General features: G+C 45.3%; 1 protein-coding gene across 13 annotated transcripts in view; it reads left to right on the top strand.

Moving 5' to 3' along the window:
* The first annotated feature begins 6584 nt into the window (after nucleotides 1-6584).
* Nucleotides 6585-24314, top strand: part of TNRC6C (trinucleotide repeat containing adaptor 6C) — a 278770-nt gene continuing 261040 nt past the window's right edge. For 10 of the 13 annotated variants that reach the window (XM_082066874.1, XM_082066870.1, XM_082066876.1 and 7 more), the window contains exon 1: nucleotides 6653-6736. In XM_082066874.1, the coding sequence (XP_081923000.1) occupies nucleotides 6683-6736 (54 nt within the window). In that variant the 5' untranslated portion in view covers nucleotides 6653-6682. Of the gene's footprint in view, nucleotides 6737-24314 lie in introns of all 13 variants that reach the window. The other 3 variants (XM_082066871.1, XM_082066872.1, XM_082066869.1) reach the window with 2 other exon arrangements.

Here is a 24314-nt window from a genome sequence, read left to right on the forward strand (position 1 = left end):
TTTCACCTTTTAAAACCATACAGTTAAAACCCAGCCTTTCACAGTTGACTCAATGAAAATTGCCAACTGGGTCCTGCTCATGTTCACGCTGTGGGGCTGAATTTGCCCATGAAGGTGGGTATATCCAAATGCATGTGTGCTAAAGGGTTAATAATGGTCTGGACAGTCTTTTACCTGAAGATGTGAACCTCGATGCCACTGAAATTCCTCCATGCAAGAGGTTGTGTCTCCCCTCGAGTCCTGCCGAGCCTCTCCAAGTCAACCTCTGGAGTTAGGAAATTTAATTTGTAATAAATCTGCATTACAGTACAAGTAAATCTGCTTCAGTGGCTATAAAAATTAATTCCTTATCCTAAACATTATTATATAGCTTTCAAAATGAATTGACTGTGGTTGGTAGTCTAGTATGTGCCATTATTGGTAATTAGTGTAACAAAATAACATTGCTGTAATATTTCCTGTCTACCCCTCCCCCAGATGGGAACCATTTCCTATTAGAGAATCAGAATTGCAAATGCAATGCTTGCGTGTAAACCACTTGCTTTGATTTTTTTAATTTTTTTTTGTGTTAGAAGTTGTTCTGTTCCTTTCCGTGTCTTGGTCTGTGGTTTTCTGGGTGCTTTTGCTTCCAAAAAAGCTTTGGTATGGCACAGGAACCATGAGAGCCTGATGCTGGATGTTGCTGGTGGCTGCCTAGAGGTGCCCAGTGCTCTTGGATCTCCTTTGAGCTTTACCTTGCTGCTGCTGGGGTCTCTCACTGTCTCCTAGGATCCAGCCTTTGTGCCGTGCCTTGCAGACAAAGTGCATCTCGATAGGGTTTCACGGTGATCCACCGTAACCTGCTGTCTTCATCTGGAGCTCAGCTTGTCCTAGAAGACATGATGGATCTGCCCGTGGAGGTGCTTGGGCAGCTCTGAGTCTGCCAAGTGGTGGAAGGAAGGAGAATATCCCTTTTCTGAAGTGGATAATAAATAAAGGACTAGGATGGGACAGTGATTTCTCTGCAGCTGAAGTTGTATATAGCAGGAAGGTGCACATAAGGCTAAAAGGACCTGGGGGACTTTTCTAGGCTTTCATGACTATCTTCTGCACCTTACTCTGCTGGCTTGACTGAGAAACCTGCACAGGATTAAAAGGGTGATGGAAACACAGGAGCAGCAAGTCAGAATTTACACATTCCCACCGCTGTGTGAGGTGGAAGGACATCGGGCAGCTTTCCCAGAGCCCCGTTTCCAGCTGCTCTGCTGTCCCGCACAGGTTGCTCTGCAGCTCCTTCCTCTTGGGAACGTCTATTTGAATCGCTTAGCAATGCCAACCAAAACAGCTACTGGCATTCACTTGTGGAGTTTCCCATTGAATTCTTTTTTACCATCACAAATCCCTCTTTTTTTGTCTTTTTGTCCTGAATTTGCAGCCTTCCGTGTTGCCTTTAGAAATATTCCTCTACAGCCATGAATTCTGGACCCTTGATTCTTAGGGAATGACAGTTCATGTTCTCCTGTAATTTTCCAACTCTGGGACTTTTATATGAAATACCCAATTTAAAACTTAACAGCTCTGTAATAAGAACCTGGGGCCAGAGGAATGGGAAGCCTGGGGGAGGCCTGGTTTTTCACGCTGTCCCCAGCATGGAGTGATTTCTTGAGTTTTGATGACGTGACAACTTCAGAAGTTTGGATATGTGCCCTGGGCTCAGTCACCCTATAGATCAGAGCTGAAAAATGCAGAAACTAAGCAGTAAAACTGAGTGGGAGATATGTTTGCCACCCTGGAAAACATTCAAGATCTAGATGCATTAATAATAATAATATCAGTACTGTTCTTGGCCTGCATGAGGGGATGGTAAATCATAATTCCAAATTCCAGTGAGTCACAAAGGGAACCGGCTGTGCCAGCTGAAACCTTTGATTTGGTCCAAGCTGGTTTTGGTAGCTGAGCTTGGGGGTTTGTGTTTCGGCTGGAGTTGTACAAATGAAATTAGCTTAAGCTTGAGGATACAAATTCACTCCAAGCTGGGAGAGGAAAATAAATTACACGTTGGAAGGTGATATTATAATGACTTCAGGACTTTCTCCAACTTTTTTTTTTTTTTCCTTAGGTCAAAGGATATTGAAGTGATTCAAACAGGATTTTGCTGGGAATTAACTCATCTATTAATATTTTTTTCCAGTGGAAATAACCCACTGGTATCAGTAGGACCACTGCAGAGCTTTGAAGCCTCTGTCCCCATTGCTCTTGTGGAATGAGAGCAGCGCTTTGCATGTTGTTGGTACAGACCAGGAAAAATGGGGTATTTTCTTCTTTTTTGTTTCCTTACTGAAATGTCTGTCTCAGAAATTTGGCTGGAATTAACCAATTTTAAGCCCTTTGACCAATTTCTCCTGTCGTCTTGCTTTTGAAAAAAAGTGACTTTGGTGTGATGCCAAACGCATCTTTCTAACTGGAAGGTTTGGTGTGTGTGATGGTTTTGCTTGTTTGTTTTCCCTCTGCCCTTCTCATGTCACTGGCAGCCAAGTTTGAATTCCTTGTGCGTAGACTCCAAAATGCTCAGATTTTTCATCAAAGTGGAAAGTGTCTGTTTTTCTTCATATTTCTGCATTTCTTCGTGGTTCTCTTCCAGCCCTAAACCTTTGTCTCTCACCACTTTGCTGATACCTTGGCTGTTCTAGAGGACCCAACCAAAGTTGTTGCAGCTTCACTCTTGGTGTGAGGCTGGTATTTCTCTATCTTTTTAATGAACCATATAATTCTGGAGGAGAAAAATGAAGAAAACAAAACTTGTAGCAATGTGGTATGGTGAAGGAATCCCTACTGAAGCTAAGCAGAAATCCCGTCTCCTGTTTGCATGGAAAAACTCTGCAATTCTTGATTTCTCAAATGAAAACAGTCTCAAAGATCAAAAAAAAATCTGAAAAAGTGTTTTGGGTCAAATTAAATATTTAGTTTCAATAAAATCAAAGTATTTCAAATATATTTCTTTGTTCATTTAATATTTTATGAGATAAGCCTAAAATTAAACATAAAGTTGTTTCTCAGTTGGCGGGGGGGGAGAGGGGAAAGGAGGTTGTTTTGTATTTTTTAAAGAAAAAATAAATCCATCTGACACAAGTACTTTTCTTTTTCCTTTTCGCAGAATAAGTTTTTCCTCATCTTGAAATTTTCTGTATAACATTGTGTAGCAGCAGCCTTTTCAGAAAGATGATGCCTCTCTGGGTACCAGATCTCCTGATGCTCCAGGGAAAAAGATGAACCCTTGCTGTTGAACTGTAGTTTGGAGAAATGTCTTCTATGTTGTTGTTGTTCTTCTTCTGCTCGTACGGTCTTGCTGTAGTAGATCTGGGTGGAGAGGCAAACCTGAGGTGCGATAGTCACTGTGGCATCTCCCAACATCTACGTGAAGGACCTGTGCTTGTACTTGGCTCTTTGAGATTTGCACTTACTGCTTTGCCAAACAACAGTGGCACATGTAGCAAGAAACCTCACAATTTGTTTGATCTTCAACTGTATGAGTGTTTTTCTTTATTCTCTATGTGTGTAGATAGGAGACACTTCTTAGGAACTCTGAATCATAACAAGGCAAGGTTGGGACATAACGTCACTATTCATATACGTTTCCAAGGGAAAGCTCTGCTGTCTGGTCTGGTTTATTTATGCATAGATTTGTTTGCTTGAGTATTTAAAACAAGGAGGTTGTGCTTAATTACGGTTATTATGTAGACTGCTCCTTCAAATCCTGTTCATTTGTGGCACAATTCCTGATGTCTTGTCTAGACATTCACTGTGGCAACTAAAAGCCTTGGCTTTTCGGAGTAATAATAATGGGGCAATGCAATGAAATGCAAGAGGAGTGCAATGCAGATCAGTTCTCTTTAATGCAGGTCATTTATGCATGTGCTCGTCTGGTGGTATTTCTCCTCTGATGTTTGGCATATGTGCTATTTATTGCTTTTCTTTGACCCTAAATCACTTTGTCTGCCACAAGATTCTACTTCTGCCTGGGAGATTGGGAAAGAAAGAAGCTACACTTAACCTTTTGTTTCCTACATCAGATTTTTGACAATATAAGCAATTTCCTGGTCTCTAACAAGATTGTTGTACTGGCAAAAATAATCCTTTTTCTATCAGTTATGTATCATGTCCTTAAGCTTTTCTTGCTGTTTTCCCCTGGTAGTTACTGAAATGGGTGCAAAGAGTCAGCAAGGATGGGAGTCCAGGCAATTGCTCCCATTGCAAAGCTGAGCCTAATTACAACAGGCACATGTGATGCAGGATGAAAAATAAGGTTATTGCAGCCCCATGGCTCGTGAGCACTCCAGCTTCTGCTGCAGCTGCACTGATGCTAACAGCACCGGCAACTTCTGATTTGGGGGCAAAAAGTCAGGTTTGACTTCTGCATCCATTAAAGCAAACTGGCAACTTTGGGCAGGACTCTGTGTGCTGCTGCCTTTGCTCCCTGTGTGCAAGATGTGCGTGTGCTCCCTGCTGCTCACCAGCAAGGCCTGAGCTACTGAAGGCAAGTGATTTCTGAGTGTTATTTGCTGACAAGGAGCAATGTGCTGTTACCTCGGGCAGTTGCAGAGCAGGGAGCAACACCGGTGGAACGAGGGCAGCAGCAATACAAACAATTTACTATCCTGCTGCAGGGATGCTACAACAAGGCCCATAAACGGCCACATAAAGGGAATCTGGGTGGGAGCTGGGAATACATTGACAAACACAATTCTCCCTTAATTTAATAGAACGGTCCATTCAGCAGAGAATATATTGTAAAGCTCTCTCAGGTTGGATGGCCTCCTATTGTGTCTGGCCTTTGAAGTGCTGATTAGCTGGGCTGGGAACACGCTGATAAAAAGTTAATTTCTATTTGCTGTTGCTTTGTAATTGGATGAACACGAAAGCAATTAAATATTAAAACATACAAACAAATAACGAAGTCACTGTAATTAGCCAAAGTTTGATCACTGTCATATTTATTTAGGAGGAGATGATACGTCTCAGCAGGTGACATTTTAAATACCCTTGGCTGCTTTGGTGTTGTCTTCAGAGAATGCTGAATAATGTACGGAGGATTTAATTAAACCCCATTGTAAATCAGCTGTGATGACAGGGAAGTGACAGCCACATGTTGAAAAGAGAATTAGGCCACAGCAAGAGACATTAATTAACTATTTTCTATGGAGTTTGACCTAGGTGTTGTGTGGGGAGTTTGTCCGAGGAGAACTTGATTTTTAAGTTGTTCCACTTAGAGCCTGGTGTGAAGAAGGATGCTCTGCACCTGGAGACACTGCAGCTCCTTGAGGAGGTGGCTGTGGTTGTTCATATGTCTCGAGAAAGGGAAACTGAGGCACACGGTGCTGCCAGGAGGCTCTCGCCTCCCAGCACCTTTGCAGCCCCTGGGCAGGATAGTGCCAGTGGTTCCCTCCATGCAGCAAAGATCCTCCACCTCTGCAATAAATTGCAGGAATCCTGAAAGATCCTGAAAAGCTGCTTCGAACCTTGAAGCAGGAAGGGAAGCTCCTGGATATTTATTCAGCTTTGGCTGCATGAGAAAAACCCCAAAGTTTATCAGCCAGAATTTTCTGAGCTCCCTGGTCGATGCTTTTGCAGGATGTGCTTTCTTGAGGTCTGTTTGCCGCTGGCCAAACCTATTGAGTGTCAGCATGTTAGTAATTGTCAGAAATACAGTTAACCGAACTGGCAGGAGTCTCTTGACTCCAATGTGATTTTTATGTTGGGTTTTTTTTGGATGGCAGTTGCCTTTGGCAGCTCCTGCCTCCTGCTTGGTAGACGTCCCTCTGCTGGCTGTGCGTGGTGGTAGAACCTTCCCATGGGAGGAAGGTGTTGGTGTGTCCGAGAAGGGACAGCATTGGGGGATGAGCTGTTTGGCTGGGAGGGATGGGAAGCACAGGCAGAAATTAGGAAGAAGCCTCCAAAACCATCTGTGAGTCTGGGGAAAAAAAGTCAGGAAAATGGGGAAAGCTGTGTGAGATAGAAATGGCTAATAACCAATTTGCCCTTTTCTAAAAGCACTGTTGCCTAACATTTGCATGGGCTATAGGGAGAGGAGGTGGCTCAGCTCTTGTGCAAGGCAGGACCTGATTGTTTTATCTAAAGCAGCTGCCAGGAGCTGTTGAGGTAGATCCAGCACTGGCTGCCACCCAGATGAAGGCACTAGACCACACCAGGCTTTTCCTCCTCTGCTGTTGAGAGATGATATTTACATTGTTATGAAAGAAGGCTTATTCCCAGCTGCCAGTGAGGAACTGGTTTTTGTCTATAGTTAAACACTCAAGAAAAACAGAGTCTAAATGCAATGATACAGGAGAAAGTTGGGCTGAAGAACCACAGATCAGCAAATTAGACTGAAAACACGCAGTCTCCATGCTGGCTTCTGCTGGGTTCTGCTGGGTTCTGCTGTTGCTTCGTGTTGGGGATGTGGTGAAGAGCCTTGTGGACTCGAGCATGAGATGGAAGTTTAACAACAGAAATAGCCTGGGCAGTGGGGCTGACAGGGGCTGTAAGCTCAGAGAGCCATGCAAGGGGAACACGAGCTATGCACCCTGGTCTATGGGATGCTGCTGGTCTTTGGGCAGGTGCAGGGTCATTTTTTTCCTTTTATTGAACCGTGCTGTGCATCTCCCCCAGCAGGACCATTGCTGATCACCAGGGAGCCGGGGCGAGGATGAGCCTGGATGGCTCGGTGCGGGCAGAAGAGGCAGCGGTCCTTCCCACACAGGTAAGATGTGTCCTCACCTGGGATCATGGCATCTGGGTGAAGCTTTTGCTGCTGGAGATGATGATTTGCACACATGACTTTGCATTTCAAAGCCTGATTCTCCCCGTCTCTTACCAAAGGAAACCAGGAGTAATTGTGCATGTTGCAGGAAAAAAATAATTTTATTCCCAGAGGTGTAAATTAATTGATTCAGACCAGGAAAAAGACCTGGGCACTGTTACAGCCAGCTCCCTGAAGGCATCTCCTCGGTGTATGGGTCTGATCAAAAATGCAAATAGGGTCTTAAGAGGAGTAAGGAACGGGAAAGGATAGAAAGTAATAAGGAAATATAATATTGTCATGATGCAAACGAGTAGTACTTACTTCTCTGAATACAACACCAAATAATGATTTATTTATTTATTTATTTTTCCTTCCCAAAATGGTCTTGCAATTCTACTGGGTGTGCAGAGCAGAGTGAAAGTAATGATCGGGGGCTGGAAAATGTCTCTGTCAGAGCAGAATGAACATCTGGTTTTGCAGAGCACTGGGCAGGTGTGATGCACCAGCCCCAGAGCTGGGGAACTGAAGCCCGACCTGCACTGAGCAGGCTGGGCTGATGTCAAACAGCTCAAGCCTGAGCTCCACACTCATGGGCAACCGCTGACTGTAGGATCTTTCTCTCCTGTGTGGTTGTAGAGACTGCAGCCTCATGTCAGGGCTGCACGAGGAGCCGTAGGTGTCAAGAAGGGATTTATCCTTTCCCCTGTCCTCATCCATGATTTGCTGATTGTGTGTTGGGTCTCTTCTGCTTCTTCTGAAGCTTCAGAGAGAGCTGCTGTGATAGACAGACCGCACTGGTGCGTGTCCTGGCACCGCTCACAAGGGCTGGGTTGTGCTGCCCACTGCGTTTGGAGAGGGGAGAGCACTTTTCTCTCTGTGCCATTTGGGTAGGGAATATGGATGAGGTTTTTGCTGTCTTCCCTGGTGCTGTATGTATGGTTTCTTCCAAATCAACAGGGCCTACTGTTCTCCAGTGGCAGGACCCTGTCTGTGATGCTTTTGCTCTCTCTTCCTTTGGCACATTTTTGCCACGATTTCTGGTCCTCTAATGCAAGTCTTCAGCTTGCCAGAGGTGTGTCAAGAAGTATTTTGTGGTGGGTTGTGTTGTGAGGAAGAGACGGGATGATTCATAGTAAGTACGTAATTTTAGCCACCGCAAACTGAAGCAGTTATTTAGGGTATCTCTGCGGTCTTTGGTCAGAGATGACCGTCTCAGAGAGAAGCATTGCTCCTAGGGGACTGTGTCTCTTTGCAGTGAGCGAGGCAGCCTGGATGACTCCAGCAGACTCACTAGGTAAGACGAGGAGAAACTTCATCTCAAATGAACCCTGGCGCTGCTGGGCTCCCAGCTGCTCCGGCAGATGGGACTGGGAAAGCTGTGGGCTCGTAGCTGAGTGTGGGGGCTGTCGGAGCGGTGCCCTGACGCTGAAAGCTTTGACTTGCAAAGCTCTGAGAAATGGGTCCTTTTTGCATCTCAAATCCAGCACCCAACCACATGGTACCCTTCTGATTTTAATTTGGATCTGCCTCAGTTCCCCATCTGTACAAGAATAATTCCACTCTTCCTTGCAGGGCTGCTGTAAGGCAAATTAATGTTTGCAAACCACTCAGATACTATGATAATAAATGCTGTGAAAGCCCAGGAGAAAATTAATAGCTCATTATTTAGACCAGGACTTCAATAGCATGCCATACCCAGGACACAGGGCTACATATTGAATGATGAGGATAAAGAAAAATATTGAATAGCTGCTCATTAAGAGAGCACTATCCATCTGGTGTACAAAAGGGGGCTTTTTCCTGCAGAAAGAGTGGTCCACGATCATATTATTACGACGTGTGTCGCGATGCATCTGTGCAAGGAGGCTGCACTTTGGTTACATGTGCAGTCCTGATTCTGGCATTTTTCAAGTGCTTGACTGCAACCTGACTGCTCTTTTAACACTGGGGTTGGCTTTAATATATAGCAAAGAGATAAAAATGCCAGTAGATGGCACTCAAGAATATGAAGCATCATTCCCGGGTGTGTGAGACCAATAAAACGTGTTGTTGTGTAGCACAAATGGCTTCCTCTGCACAGCTCTTTATATGGGCATGTTTTTTCCTACCTTTTTCTGGCTGGGAAGTTTGGTGCACAGAGCAAAGGAAAAACAAGTGTGTGAGGCAGCAGATGTTAGGTGGTCTGTGCGCTCTTCTCTATTCTCAATTTTGTTTCTACCCTTTGGGTTTAAATTACTTCACAGTCTAGAAATCCTGGGCGGTGCTCTCCTCAGCTGACCCTTTTTTTTTAATGCTTTGCTTACAGCTTGTCTGTAAAATGAGATGAGAACTTAATTTGGAAGCTGAAGTTAATTGACCTAAATAAGCTAAGAGCCTTCTGTTGGCTTTATGGTAAAAAAACCCAACCAAACAAAGCTGCATAACACTCGCTCTTTTCCTTAAACCTGCTACAGAGCAGAATGGTTTTCCTGGTGCATTTTCAAGCTGCTGCTGTTTACTAATGGTTATTTGTGGTGTAGTATTGTCTAGAGAGTCCCGCGATGCGAAAGCTGTTGTGTTCAGTGCTGATGTGCAGAGGAGGGCAGGCAGCACCAACCTGGAGCAGCTTGGTTTGACTAGGAAAGATGGACCAGGAAAGGGTCTGGCTGCAGATCCCCTGGGCTATATGGAAAACAAGCCCTGGAGCTGCAGGAAGATTTCTTCATGTCTGCTTTGATGCTTGAGTTGTCCACAGAGCAGAGCTCTTTACAGCCAGATTTCTGCTCTCAGCATGTGGGGCTACAGGACCAACAAAGGCAGTTTCAAGCTGGGTTGTCACCAAAGTGAGGGATCCCTCAACTGGAGGAGAACCCTCACGAACTGGGGCAGACGTTGGAAAAGCATCTAGTCTTGCAAATGCAGGCTAAGCCTGACCTGTAAGATCTGTGATAACCTCTCTGATCTGTGATACCAGCTCCCTGCTGGGAGTGCAACCTCAGGCTGCTGCCTCCTGCTCTCCCCAGCCACAGCTGACATCCAGCTCTCCCACTGTGTCTTACTGGTATGCTGGCTGAGCTCAGCTCTGAGAAAATCAGCCCTGCTCTGACTACACAACTCTAATTACCCTGGGCAAGCAGATACTGTTGTGCCCATTTAGTTTGATTCAGTACTAGTTGAAACTCTGACAGGACTGTCCATACCTGTATTGGTGCAGTGATTTAAAATGCTTTTTGGCTGCATTCCTGCCATTTTTCTAATCCAGACAAGTCCCGGGGCTGGCTTGAAGGATGCTTTTCCAGAACTGCAGAGAAGAGGATGAGAAGATACTGGGCACTGTGTTGATCTCCAGCTCAGTTCCTCAGAGAGCATCGACTGCGAAGCTCTGGGCACTGGACACAGATGGAAGACCTTGGTTTCACCTCTGAATCTGCTATGAAACCCATCATAAGAGCTTGGTCAGACAGGGTTTAGCCACTTCCCTTCTCTGTGCTTCAGTTTTCCTCTTGTGAAATAGTTTTGGCGATAATCTGTTTCCTTTGTGGAAGCTATTGTAGCTCTGAATGAAATTTCCCGATTTTACACATTCTTCAAGTGATATATTCCAGGGTGGGCACTCTGAATGAGACAGTAAAATGAGATCGTGGATTTAGATCCAAAACACAGACATGTTTGGGTATGACATTACAGAAACATGTTTGTTTTCTGCAAAACATCTCATCTTCAGACAATCGAGAGGCATTGGGAGGGGGCAGCTGCCAGGCTCCGGCGATGGGAGCCCTCTTGTGGCAAATGCTGAATGTGCTGGAGATGCTGGGAACGTGTTGGCTTGGGTGTAGCATAAACGGGTTTGAAAAATATCTATAGGTGTAGATATATGTAGATATATGTCCAATTCAGCAGCGATTTTCTGTTTTAAAAGCCCTCTTTCAGTGTAATGAAATACCAGCAAATGACATTGCTTTATTGCAGGAAGTCACATATTGCCAAAGAATTGCCATTGTGCCTCTAAGCTGGGTTGGAGAAGGGAATCGTGGAGTGTTCTGAGTTTTAAGTGACCCATGGGGATCAGAGTCCAACTCCTGGCTTCACACAGGGCAACCTCAAAGTTAAACCACACGTGTAGGGGCATTGTATAATTTCTGCTTGAATGCTGATGGGCTTGGGGCTGTGAGCACTTCCCTGGGGGGCCTGTTACAGTGCTTGACCACCTTCTCGGTGAAGAGTTCTTTCATCCTGGCCAACAGGAACTTCCCCTGATGCTGCTTGAAGACATCTTCTTGTGTCCTACCACTGGATACCAGAGATAAAGACCAGTATCTTGCTCTCTTCTGCAGGGCAGCGCTCCAGCCTCTTGTCCCTGGTACCTGTTGCTGCAGGCAAATATCCCTGCAGTGGTAATTGAAATAATTACAGCCCACTGAAACAGAGGGGAAATCGCTGGCCGGGGAATGTCGCATGAGCTAGCAGTAGAAAACAGATGTTCCTCACTACATTTACTCTCTAAGTGAAAGTACAACAGATGCAAAACAGCATTAAAATGGTAGCAAGGCTGTAAATACAGCTTCTAATTACTGCACCAGGTAACGTCAATTGCAACAATCCAGATTTCTCCTAAGGATGCTCTGCAAGCAGGTGGGATGTATCAAGTCCTTTAAAAGATGGATTTGGTGGTTTTTTTTTCTCTCCCCCTTTAAAGCAACGAATCTAAGCTTGCTCACTTAGGGCTGTGGAGGAGAAAGTCACAGCCTTTCTGCCTGGTGTATCTTTGGTACATGGTGCTGAGAATAACCAAGGAGATGGGAACAAGGCATTAAATGCAGAGATTTGGGATGGGGAGAGGTGGGTGGAGGAAGCTGCCTAGTACAAGAATAGTGTGAGCAGGAGGGGAAAGGAAGGAGCAGAAATGAAGAGCTACAAGAGACAGTGTGAGTGACGGGGAGAGAAAATAGCACCGAGCAGGGTGGCCCCAGGTGACTTCTTAGAAGTTCAGTGTTTGCTATGGAAAGGAGGGATGTGGGATCCTCTGGGCTCTGGCAATGCCTGAACCTCCTTGGTGGTGATACAGCAAAGGGTAACGGATGGAATTATTCCCCCCTGGTTCTCCGCTAACCACTCTGTTTAAACCCTTGGGGTGTGCGGGGTAGGACAGTGGCATTTTTACTGTCTGGTAGGGCAGGGGACACCCAACATGGGACATGCCACAGGGCATGTGGTGCTGCTGCAGCCCGGCACAGCACCACGGGGACTGTGGAGGAGCAGGGACGTGTTTGCTGTGTGCACGGGCTGCGAGAGCCGTGATACAGTCACAAACCAGAAAAATCCCCCTCTCTCCTCCCAATCAAATTAGGAGTAGAGAGCAGCAGAAAGTGCATTAACTAATCAAACTGTGATTTCAAATTGATTATTGCAAATTGCCAAGCATAACAATTCTCCTAATGGCTGTGATTTAAAAATAAAAAATAACGAAAATAGAGCTTCCATTAGGTGCCGTGCTAACCCATCCTCGCTGGCGGATGGATGAGGGTTGACTGTGCATCAGGGCGCTCTCTGTGGCTCGGCAGCCTCGCGTTAGTCCCTAATCCAGGCGGTGTGGGAGCAGATGTTTGGCTCGCGGATGGTTCTGGCCCCGTCTGCCGTGGCCTGGCACGGTGCCCGCGGGCAGCATGGCCATGGCAGCGCTGCCTTGCCCATGGCGGGAGTTCCATGTGCCCGGGCAGCAGCCCTGTGCACCTTCCCAGTGGTTGCCCTGGCAACCCAGTCATCCTGCCAGCAGCCTCCAATGTCAGAAAATAAACCAAGATGACACTGCAGCTCTTAAAAACAAAACACAACACACCAAAAAATCAAAATCCAAACCAACAACAAACCACAAAAAAACCCCAGATGTTCCCCACTATGTTTCCTTACGTTATCAACAGTCCATCTTGCTACTACTTCATGTCATACAAAACTGAACTTCTAATCCCTGTAAGGGTTTCCTCCAAGGCAGTTTGCATCCCAAACTTAGTGTCACACTTTGAAGAGTAAAGACGTCACAGATTATCCTTTCCATGGGAAGCGTGGGGTGAAACTAGATATCTACTTAGTTGCACGTGTTGAGTAAACCATGTGTTTTTCAACTGTGTTTGTCAAATTTGTTTCTCTGCCTAAAGCAGTTTTGCTATGCTTTGATACCTGCTTCTTCCAGTGTTTAGGTCAAATTCACTGAATTGGTACAGTTACGTTTGGGAGAAGAGTTCCTAGTTTCATTTGCTACTGTTGCCTGATTGGCTTTATTAATCCACGAGCTCATAATCACGAGTACTAGTGCCCATGTTGCCTGATATTCATACTAACCCATTGGCGTTTAATATAATTGCCTTCTCTTTTGATTACCATAAACATTTGATAACCTAGCTGTTCCTGGCAGCTGGAGAGGTCTTATCACTGTTTTTGAGAGAGTTTGTTCCTCTGGCTCAGAACACCTATCTAATGTCAAGAAGATAATTTCTATGGAGAGGCTTATCCTGTTTGTACAGGACAGGTCTTGGGACTATAGAGTTACCAGGTAGGTACCAGTTTTTGTCTCTGTGCAAGCAAAATATATTTTTAGATGACTAAACTATTGCTTCTGTCCTTGTCTGCTTATGCTGAGGGGCATCTGAAGGCACCTTCCATCCTCACCGTTCTTGGATCCATTAGTGTTCATAAATGCTTAATGATCACTGTCATGGTGTCTTCCTCAACCAGAAAGGCAGAATGGCATCTCTCAAGGGAAGGCAAATGAACTGGTTTGCTGACCCACTTGTAGTTATACGTGTCCAGCTTCTAACTCTGACTTTGGAAAGACCAGATGATTCTTCCGATCATGTGCCATCAAATGCCATCACTTGTCACACGGCTCGTGAACTGAGTCCTGCTCTCTGCCCAGGGCTTGTGCACACTGCCTCCTCAAGCTCGTTGCCTTGCAAGTGATGAAGGAAAAGATGCAATGGAAATTCTACATTAATAAATGTAAGCTTCTCTGAGTAGGGAATTTTGGGAAGTACAGAAAATATTTAGAAAAAATTCAAAATAGTGTTTTATTCTGAATACAGAAAACAAAAACCAGCTGCTTCATATTGCATGTGTTACTCTTTCTGTTTTTCTACCAGCTCCATTAAAGCTTCAATAATATACAGGAGTCTATTAAAGGTTTTCAAGATGAAACCAAGTTTGGTCATTATCACTAAATGGCTCTTTGGTGGGCTGTATAAAAAGAGTGAATGGTCTCACTGCGGTTCTTAGTGAAAACATGCCCAGATTGCAAAACTAGGATCTCTGCTGGCCTTACATCAGGACTAACAGATGCTGCAGAGACTGAGGGTGAGTTTCTGACTCTGCCCTGTGCTAACACCCCATTTTCAGGACTAGTTCTGCCCCAGGCACTGAGGAGGCAGCAGCTCTGGAGTCCTTTCCTGGGGCAATTCTTCCAGTTTTAGTTCTGGCGATCCTCAGGGCATCTGCACTGCGGTGCTCTTGCTGAGCTCCCCAGGAGCTGGAGCCCAGCACCTTTCATCTGCACTTAAGTCAGACTGTTACTATATATTTTTTTAAACCTGCACATCTCTTCCAGAAATACAGAAAGGCTGATGAATGCAGCATTTCTGGAAGCCTTTTGTCTCTCGTGCCTTTGTTAGGACTATCTCACTTGTGAAGTACTTTAACTGCTAAACCTCATTTTCAAGCTGGATGCAGCCAGCAGGGTACCCGTGGTGGGGGACACCTATGGTGATGCAAAACCTGTTTGTCCATCTACTGATCAAGGAGACTCTAAATGGCTGTAGAAGACTGATTGACTCTTGGGGAGAGTTTTTATAATGTTGTATGAGACCAATTCCTGCATCATTTTGCCTGTTCTGAAGATGGAGGAGCCAAATTTAGACCCGAGAATGAGGCTTGCTCTATGGGTTAGCAACAAAGCCAGCTCTGTCTCTTGGAAATGAACAACAGAGGCAGCAAAAGAAGAGATTTGCTGGGATCTGGAAGTTTATACTGTCATTTTTCTTGGGCTATCGCCAAACAGATACAGTCTGTGCTTGGGGAAAACAAGGGGATGAGTCAGTCTTCTCTACTCAGGTTGTTACAGGCACCTCTTGCAGGCTTTAATTTAAACTCTGCTTAGAGGATTTAAGCTCTCAGCTCCAAAATGTCCTCCTGTTCATGGTAGGACAGGTCTTTGGCCATAAAGTCTGGCTATCTTCACACAGCCAAGGCAGGCCTAGTCCATTAAAGGCTTAGCAGAGATGGGAAATTAAAACCTCCCTCAGCTGACCTCTGTGAGAACTGGCCATCCTTGAGCCAAATGAACAGCCAAATTCTCTGTGTTAGAGGCATTTGCTCTCAAAAGGTTTTTGGCATTGGGTCAGTAACTGAGGAGTGCCATGTGCATGACTTGTGCCATGTGCATGACTTGTGCCACGTGCATGACTTGTGCCACGTGCATGACTTGTGCCACGTGCATGACTTGTGCCACGTGCATGACTTGTGCCACGTGCATGACTTGTGCCATGCGGGTTTGATTCTGCAGGCACGTGGGGCCTGTGCAGCACGGTGATCCAGCAGCGCTCTGATGGGGCAGCTGGCCCTGCTCAGAACCTCTCTGCAATGTTGCTGTGTGTTGCTTTTCCTTTTAGGAAAAACGCCAAGAGGGGTAAAATCCTGGGGTCATTACTTAGGGATTTTCATGCAAGCTAGCAAGTTTGCTTAAGAAATGCAAACTTGTGTCACGTTGCTGTAGTCAGGTCATGTTGGACACAGTTGCTAGTCTTCTCAATCCTCACAGAGAGGTCGGTGTCCATGTTTTTATGGAGACGGATGTTGCCCAGGCCTTGTACTAACAGCTATTGTGGTGTCTCCAGTGTTATACCCAATTCTTTTCTTGCTAAGAAGAGCGTGCATTCCTAATGCTGCCCCTGTTACATTCTAATGGTAACCCACTGATACGAGGTATTACATGGACCTGTTAGGATGGTGGTTGCCTGCACAACCTGAGCCTATCTGGCAATCCTTATGAAAAACTCACTGAATAAATCTCCTGGCAATAGCGAGGGCATGAGCAGGTCTGTGTGCTCAGTGCCCACTGAATGCAACAGCAGTGGCTGTGTTTGGACTACATGGCTTTATGTGCCTGCAGAATTACTGGTCTGTTGTAAATAAGGGAGTCAAACCTGAACCTTGGTCGTTGTCGAAATTTTCCAGGCTTTTTCATCTGTTGCTCATAAAGTTTTGATGAATTCTTTGCAATCCGGAGCTGCTATTCTCTGTATCATGCAGTAAGTCAGTGTAACGAGAACAAAGTTCCTGACTGGCCGACCTGCTTAGAAAATGTACCTGTTTCTTTTAAGAAATTAGTGGACTTTCTGTGGGCTTTTCATTTTCATATATACAATGGCAGTTGCTTGTGGATCAAAATAGGAAATTATCTCATACAGTTTGTGATTCCAAAAAAAAAAAAAAGGAAGGGAAAAAAGTTGCATTTCTCTGTTCCCAGAAGAACACTTTATCTTGCGTATTGAATTGCAAATGGCAATTCCACCGGAGTTACAAAAAATAATTTTCCGAGCGTAGTTTCTTCTAAAATGCAGGTCTGAATGCAAGTTGTTGTTTTAATTAACCAGGTGTTTTGTAATCAGTTCTACTCTTGCAAGGATGAAAGTGGCTAGTTCGTTGTCATAATTGTGAAAATACCAGCAGTAAATGTGTCTATACCCAGACTAAAGAATTCTCCTTAAACAAACACTCATGTCCAAGGCTAATTTGAATGCTAAACCCAAAAGATATTAAGAGTTTTTTAGATGTTTTACTCTTGTTTGGACACTTGTGCTGTTTAACTCTGTAACTACCTGTTTGTTATTTGGCTGAATTAAACACTGCTGCATTCGTTAGCATATACAAGAGCTTAGTAATACAATCAGGCACTAATGCATTCATTTTCTACTTGACTGCTCATTCATTGAGATGTTAGTACATATGAAGAATATGATCAGGGTGACTGTGGGATGAACTAATCAATTCATAATGAATAATCCGAAAATACAGATGTCTGAGGGAGATGTCCTCAGCACAGACCCAATTCAGCAGAACCAGAGGAGAACCCACCCAGCAAGGTGGGACGTTCAGCCCTGAGCTGAGATGCTACCGCCTCGTGTCCCCAAAAAGCCTGGGGCAGAGCTTACCAGGAGGCAGTTCAAAAGCTGCAAATTTGGTATATCTGGAGCAGCTTTTGACTGTGCACAAATCCCAGCGACCTTCGCTGGAGCTGCAGAGAGCTGTATGTGTGAGGGCTGAGTGCTGGTAGTGGGGAGCTACCAGGGTTTCCTCAATGACAACTGCTCCCTTCTGTTTGCCCTTCCTCATCCCAGCCCCTGCCAGGAATTTGGCATCTTTTCTGTTTCTGAGCAGCTTCCTCTTACTGGTTTTATTTTAACTTCTCTCTTGGGAGTTAATTATAACAGGTAGTTCTGTATAATCTTTCTGATTGCAAATAAGAAAGCTGAGCTGAGGTACGGACCCATAGCTGGGATCTGGTTTGAGCCACGTGCCCAAAACCACTTGTACAGCGATCGGAGCGGGTGCAGGTGTGCTGACATCTGTCTTGAGCAAAGCAGTGGTTTTGAAAACCACTTTTTTTTCACCACGTTAGCAACTCTCATCCAACTGTCTGAAAATGCTCTGACAATAGGAACTGAGCGTTGCCCTTTTGTTGCCACTTTTTTAGTAGAAAACATGGAGACCCAAAAGCGATGGGTAATTTCCTGGAGGCCAATTGCACATGTGCTACATCTGATTAGAGTGTCCCTCCTTTTGTCCCTGTGGTGTCCCTGGATCCTGGCTGCTTCTCTTGCAGGAAGGTCGAAGGCAGACTTCAGTGTAAGGCTGGACAAATTATTTGCATGTAGATTTTCATCTGTCTGCTTTGCAAACCTTAGACATCCCCTCCACACTCAGCATTATTAATACTGCTGGTGTATGGTTTTTTTACCCTTGGACTAGGAAATGCTCCTTTTCTTTTGCTTTCAGCACCTCCTCAGTTCCTGAAGAGAAGAATGTCATCTGGGTTACACTGGCTTCAAAGTAGATGTGACTGGAACCGTTTCCTTTCTTGAGTCTCAGCATGGCCTGGATTTCTTGGGTGCAACCAAGATCGGGACTGCTGCCTTACAGACAACTCCTATTTCTTACAAACGGGAGTGCTGCATCCCCATCTGTTGGTTGGTTCCCAGAGGAGGGATGTGGCAGCGTGTGACCTTCTGCCTTTGTTTCAAAACAAAAATAAGATTCAGTCTGGGAAATGGGTCTTTCAATGTCCAGGAGCATCTTGGTGATCCTGTTGTGTGGAATGATGTGTGCTGTGTGATGAGCATTGGATGAGATTATTCACTGGGGGATTAAAGAGGGGGGTTCCTATATGATGCTTCATTCACATTAAGCTAACAAGTTTTGCAAGTAAATTCCAAGAAGACTGAAATGGGAGCAGATGTTTGACAGAGGTACATCTGCCCTGTGGAGGCTGCGTGGTTGGGGGAATCAAGGGGGAGAGTTGAGGGAGAATTTAGTAAAAACAGACAAAGTTCGTCTTAAGGTGTCTGTGTGTGCCCGTGTGCCTGCACATCTCTGTGGGATTTTTCTTCCCTGTTGTTTCACTGCCCAGGGTTCTTTATTGTCTCTTGCAGGTAGATCACCCGTTGCTATAAATTTTCTTATCTCCAGTGCTTTTCCAATTATGGATAACAACAGGAAATCAGTCATTGGTTTCTAAAAGGTCATCAAGATATAAGGCCCGATTGGGAAGGGGATGACTTATGGAGTTAGCTTGTGTAAATCTGGGGAAGTTTTATGCACAAGTCAGGCACAAAATGTAAGTGAGATTCATAAAAAACAGAGATTTACACTGGCTTCAGTTAGTGGAAATCAAAATGGTTATGAAAATTTCCCCTTCTTTCTATGCCTGTATATGGAGACAATAAGCTTTTAATGTGTTTTTCAAGCATCTGTGGTGCTGGGGAAGGCCTGTACCTTCTCCAGGAGGTTCAGCATGCAAAGCATTGGTAACTACAAGTTTGTCCCACACCTTGCGTTGCTGGTCACCTAGAGGTGACCTCCTCCGTGCACGAGAGGGCAGTTCGGTCTCGTCTGAGTGCTGGCAGCATCCAGTGAAGGTGATGTCTGGCTCAGAGTCACTTGTTGGGTGACATCAGGATTAACGCCATCATCTCTCTTTACACTCACAAGGTCACTACGGATCTGTGGGACTTCAGGTACTGAATTTCTGTCAGGTTTTCATGGAGCCACAAACCTCCCCAGGTCACAGCTGGAGACACAGCTGGAGACACACTGTTGGCTGTGTCTACTGAAAGTGCTGCTTTGCTCCTGAGATGTGTACAGGCAGCAGTCACATCCCAAAGGGTTCCTTGCCTTACCCATGTGCTGAAAGTGTCCCTCAGCCTCTGTAGTGCTGCCATTACAGTTGGCAGTGACATAAGGTGACAGCCCATTGGTATAGCAATGGTTTTCGTGTATTTGTAGCAATGTCACAGTTCAGCACCCGGCTCCATCTTTAGTGATGCAGCTCATTGGAAGAAGAATGTCTCTCCTGCTTTATGTCGTGGCCAGTCCCACAGCATCCCTGGCCATCAGGTTCCCCTCTGCGTCCCTGTGCTGCTGACACAGCGGCACATACCTCTTTTTGCCTTTTCTTCCAGTTGCATGAATCCAAAGGAGGACAAAGTATTGGCACTGTCATGGAAGATCGCATGCATATAATGGCTTTCTAAGTTGGAAAATAAGGTGCTTTGTGCAAAATGTAATGAGCAACAGGCAGCAGTTCAAGAGAGAAGGGAAAGTACTGCTGACAACTAGTCCATTTTAGGCACTTAGCTGAGGCACTGAAGTCATGAGCCTCATCAGCTCAGCTACTGAAGAGGAGAGAAGGACTCCACATGGACAAGTCATCTTCCCTGGGGACCTGGATGTCTGTCTGTGGAGATGTTTCTTGCTTTGTTTTCTGTGGAGAGGTCCCTGGGTGACTGTGGTCCCGCTAATGCTGGGCTGCATGGGAGGAACTCGGGCTGTGAGGATGAGGTGGTGGGTGAGGATACCAGCCCCGCAGAGCATCGCCAGCGCAGGGCACACGCAGCCCTCCTGCAAGGCTTTGAGATCAGCAAGACAGGCCAAATTCAACCGTAGCATGTGAGAAAAAGACAAAGCAGAAACATTGGCTTGCATGGCAGGGCTGTTTTCCAGACACAGTTGCCCTCTTTTAAAGGAAAAGCCATGTAGATACAATTTCCAATGGACCTGACATAGTAAATGGCTGGGAGCGTGGCAAGTACCCAGAGATGTAAGCGTTTCTGACCATGCTGCCTCTCCACACCCAAATATGATGTACAACACAGCAGATCTGCCCTCTCAGTCTGCTTCAAAACACAATTCAGGATTGGTACAGAGGTGTCTGGCAGCAAGAAAAGGTGTTGGGAGCTGCCGTGAGCTACTTAACCTGACTAACGCACGAAGTCATTTCTGTCACAGCTGTCTGAACAATACATTTGCCAATTAAGTTAATTCAATCAAATCCCTTGTATCCAGCAGAAAGGGCAGAGCAAATCCAGGTGAGGGAGAGAGAATGGAGCCAAAATTCCCCTCTATGTCACACAAAAGCAGAACAATGTCGAGGGGTGTGTATATAAATATTTATGAATAATTGCACTGCAGAGCCACACCAAAAAGGAGCCCCCAAAGGAAGGATGAAGGTCTATGGTAAGACCAGAAAGTGCAGAAGATCAGAGCTGTGCCTGTTCCAGAGGAAACATTCAGTGTATTTGCTGCAGCTGCTTCTTTAGGAGCAGGATACGGCCATAGGCTGCCATGATGGGACTCGGAAAAGCCAAGTGTGACTCTTCTTCCTTGACCTGTTCAACCCCAGCAGCGTGGCCCAAGCTCTGCCTAAACAAGGAGGTGACACAGCCCAGCAGGAGGAAAGGTCAATCAGTCAGGGGGCTGCCCGCTGCTCGTGCGACGATGATTAAATTAGGCTTTGCCAGGTTACGTTGCAATTTGGCTTGCTCCCCATCTGTCTTGCCATTTTAAATAGATCTATAACCATGTGGAGGTCATGGTCAAAGCCAGGAGATCCCAGCTCATGTAAATTATCCTCATACCCCTAGCTCTTAAGAGTGCTCGTGGTCACAGCATCCCCTCTGTGACGTGGGGGTTTATGTGGGGCTGGGAGTAGCTCTTCCCTCTGGGGAGATGGAGGAAGGAGAGAAAAATTGTCAGTTCCTTTTATTTGTTTTCCTTTTTTCCCCCCTTTTGGCAGGTCAAAGAATGGCAACCGAGCGAATGTGCCAGTTTCCAGATTGACACCGAGTGAATACGGCCGCTCGTAATCACTGCCTACGAGCATTTATCACTTCCCCAGATTATAACGTGGGGAGCAGGTGTCTGACCTGCAATGACAAAAACATGGAGTGGCGGTAGGAAGGAAGGAAATAGATAAGATGTCATTTTTCAGCACAATTTTTCTCTCTTTAATGTTCTCCTGGATTATGGGAAACAATCATGGGATGGGGAGCGCTGATGTTTTATGGTGTCAGTAGGGCTTAAGGTTTTAGGTGAAAAAAAAAGTAATGTTGGATCCCGTATTATTATGGGGTATTTATAGGACACACCAAGTTTGGGTTTTTTTTGTTAATTTATTTACTTGAGTCAGGAAAGATAAATGGGATTCTGTATCCACATACTTGTATCCAAAGGAAATTAAAAGAAACACAATCTTCTTGAACTTGGCCTCCACTTAGGGCAGGAAAATGACACAGAAATGACCCTTCTGAGATTAAAGAACTGCTCACGTCTCAAAGGAGATGGTAGAAATTAGTTTGTAAAAATCTTTCCTTCTCATATTACACATTTTCTGCCCCTTCTCATGTCTGCTTTTTCCCTACCAGAAGGGCCACCAAAATAAAAAAACCCACCAACTTTGCTGTGATATCTTCTGCTACTACTACTTCTAAACACACTCTCCTGTGTGACCCATGAATGCTGCTTCAGTGCTGACTTCAGTTTTTCATCACTGAACATATTTCAGGATGGGAAATGGTTTTAACTTTCCTGATCTGCAGTTTTTGGGTTTAAAACCTCATTTCTCAATAATAATAATCCTACTCTGAACTGCTTTCATGTTTTCCATCCAAAGAGCTGGCAAACGTCCTCGTGTTTAAGCATCACAACATCCTAGGACCAACGAGTGCAAACTGCCAAAATTCAGATCCAGTTCATTGCACAAATCAGAGCTGTTTGTATTTGAAACCTTGTTTTAGGTTCATTATTGCCATGTACCGGTGGGAAAGGAAGAACTGAGAGGCAACAGGATCTTGCAGGTCACACATTGAATATCGTCAGTGCAAGGGGCAACCCCTCCTCCTATCTCCAGGCTCCTGGGCAGGAAGGGCTGGTCACAGGTCAGTTCCAATCTCTGGCTAAGAGAAAAGCTCACTGGAGATGCTGAAGAGATGCCAGCCTCCATGCTGTCTCCAGATGTGTATGAATTATTCCAGGACTCTTTGGGAGAATTTTGGAGTTGTTGCTCCTAACAGAACAGCTTCTGCAAGGAGTGATTTCCTCCCTCTGTGTTTGATTTGGTTGATAGTGATTGATTAGTGTTAACCAGCCTCAGAGATGATTTGGAGCCAGAGGCTGCACAACATGTATGATGAGTCTCTCTCTTCTCTTTGTTAAAGAAGAATAGACCACATTTTCCTGCTCTGCAGATTTCCAAGCAGTGAGGGCTCTATGCGCCCAGTGCACCTTGTGTCTCGCTCTTCCCCTGTCAGCTGCGGTGTCTGAGCTCGGTGCTGAGCTCTGTTACAGAATGTCCCCCATCCTTGCCAGCACTGCTCTGTGCAAAGGGCTGGACCAGGTGGGATGCCATGGGAAGGCAGTTTGCACCGGGAGGGAGGAAGGAACAGCATCTCAAAGAAACAAGCACTGCGAGCTTGCCCTGGGCAACACACAAGGCTGCAGAAGAAGAATCCAGGAAAGCACTGTTAGCATTGGAGAGGGGAGGAAGGAGGCAGAAAGGAGGGGTGAAGATGGGAGAGAAGCCCTGGACTGCTGTTCAGGGGTTGTCTCTTGCTGCTCCCAGAGATGTTCTCTCCGCGGGAAGTGGAAACGCCCTGTGTGCATCAGCACAGTCCAGCTGGTCCTTGTCATACCATTGCCTTTTGGTGCCATGAGATCACAGGGTGATCTCTGCACGTTCCCATCAGCCTCCAAAGCAGATCTCCGGATCTTGGAAACTCAACCCATCAGAAATGACAGGGGGGAAGAATTTAAAAGCACACCTCTTTTTGTCCTTGCTGGGATGTTCTTTGATAGAAAAGCTTTGATGAGAGGCTTTTCATATTGTTTTATCAAAACTAAATAAAAATAAGGATACATTTTTTGAGGTGGTGGTAATGAAATTAAGGGGTTTGCTTGTCACTATCTATGACAACCTTCTGGCTAGTAATCTGAACAGAAATAATAATTTGAAATGGAAGATAATTAAATTAAACAGAGAACAAAACTGGAGGAATAAGACTTCTGATGAAGTAGGGTGGCTGGGGAAAAAGTAGAGGAGGTGGCAGGGAAAAGCAGCACATCTCTTTAAATTGTCAATCTCTCAGGACAAGGTTGCTGCAGTCATAATGAGTGTCCTAGTGAATTATCTCCCACTTTTATTGTATGTTGCTACCATGGAAAGATGGGGAGGTGGGGAAACTAACTTCTTTTTTTTTCCTTCTTTTTTTTTTGTATTTGGACAGACTTTAAGAAGTGGCATCAAATTTGAAGGGCACCCAATCAATCTGTTGTCCTAGCTGCATGAAATTGTATTTCCCTGCCACTTCATATCTTATTTGCAGCAGCTGGGCTGTAAGTCATTGGTGATAACATTCTTTATTATGCAGCCGTGTTTATGAACTGTGCCTGGAAAGAGATGATAGAAATATGCAGCAATATGCAAAGGGGGGGATGTTGGGGGGAGGGGGAATAAATGCTAGTTGCTAGGGCAACCGTGGGGCTATTTTGGGCATCAAATTTTGCAGATGATGAAAAGCATTTTCATGTGATGGTTGGTCTCTCCAGGAAGAGAAGGGGAGAGAGGGCACACAATAAACGGAAGATAATGTTCAAGAAGGCAGTCATTCATTTTTTTTTTCATATATAAATACATATATAGTTTCAGCTGTACTGAAAATGTATTAAAACCAAAGGAGCCAGTACCTCCTAGTTAGGGGGAAGGAGAGACGTTTTAAATAACCAAGTAGGAAATGGCATGCTGATAATTTGGGAGGCTTTCCTACATCGCTTGTCACAGTCTGAATGTAGCTGGTCCTCTTGGAAAGTGCTGCATGAGTCGTGCTGGTGGCTGCAGTTACCCCCTTGCCCCCACTCATCCCCCCATCCGCAGGTAGCAGCTTTCTCCCCCAAAGGCCGGCTCCATCTCTATCACAGCAGCAATTAAGCCAATTAATTCACAGCCCCTTCACCACAGGTCACA

Source organism: Streptopelia decaocto, assembly GCF_964273445.1.
Source record: "Streptopelia decaocto genome assembly, chromosome: 16".
NCBI classification, from domain to species: domain Eukaryota; kingdom Metazoa; phylum Chordata; class Aves; order Columbiformes; family Columbidae; genus Streptopelia; species Streptopelia decaocto.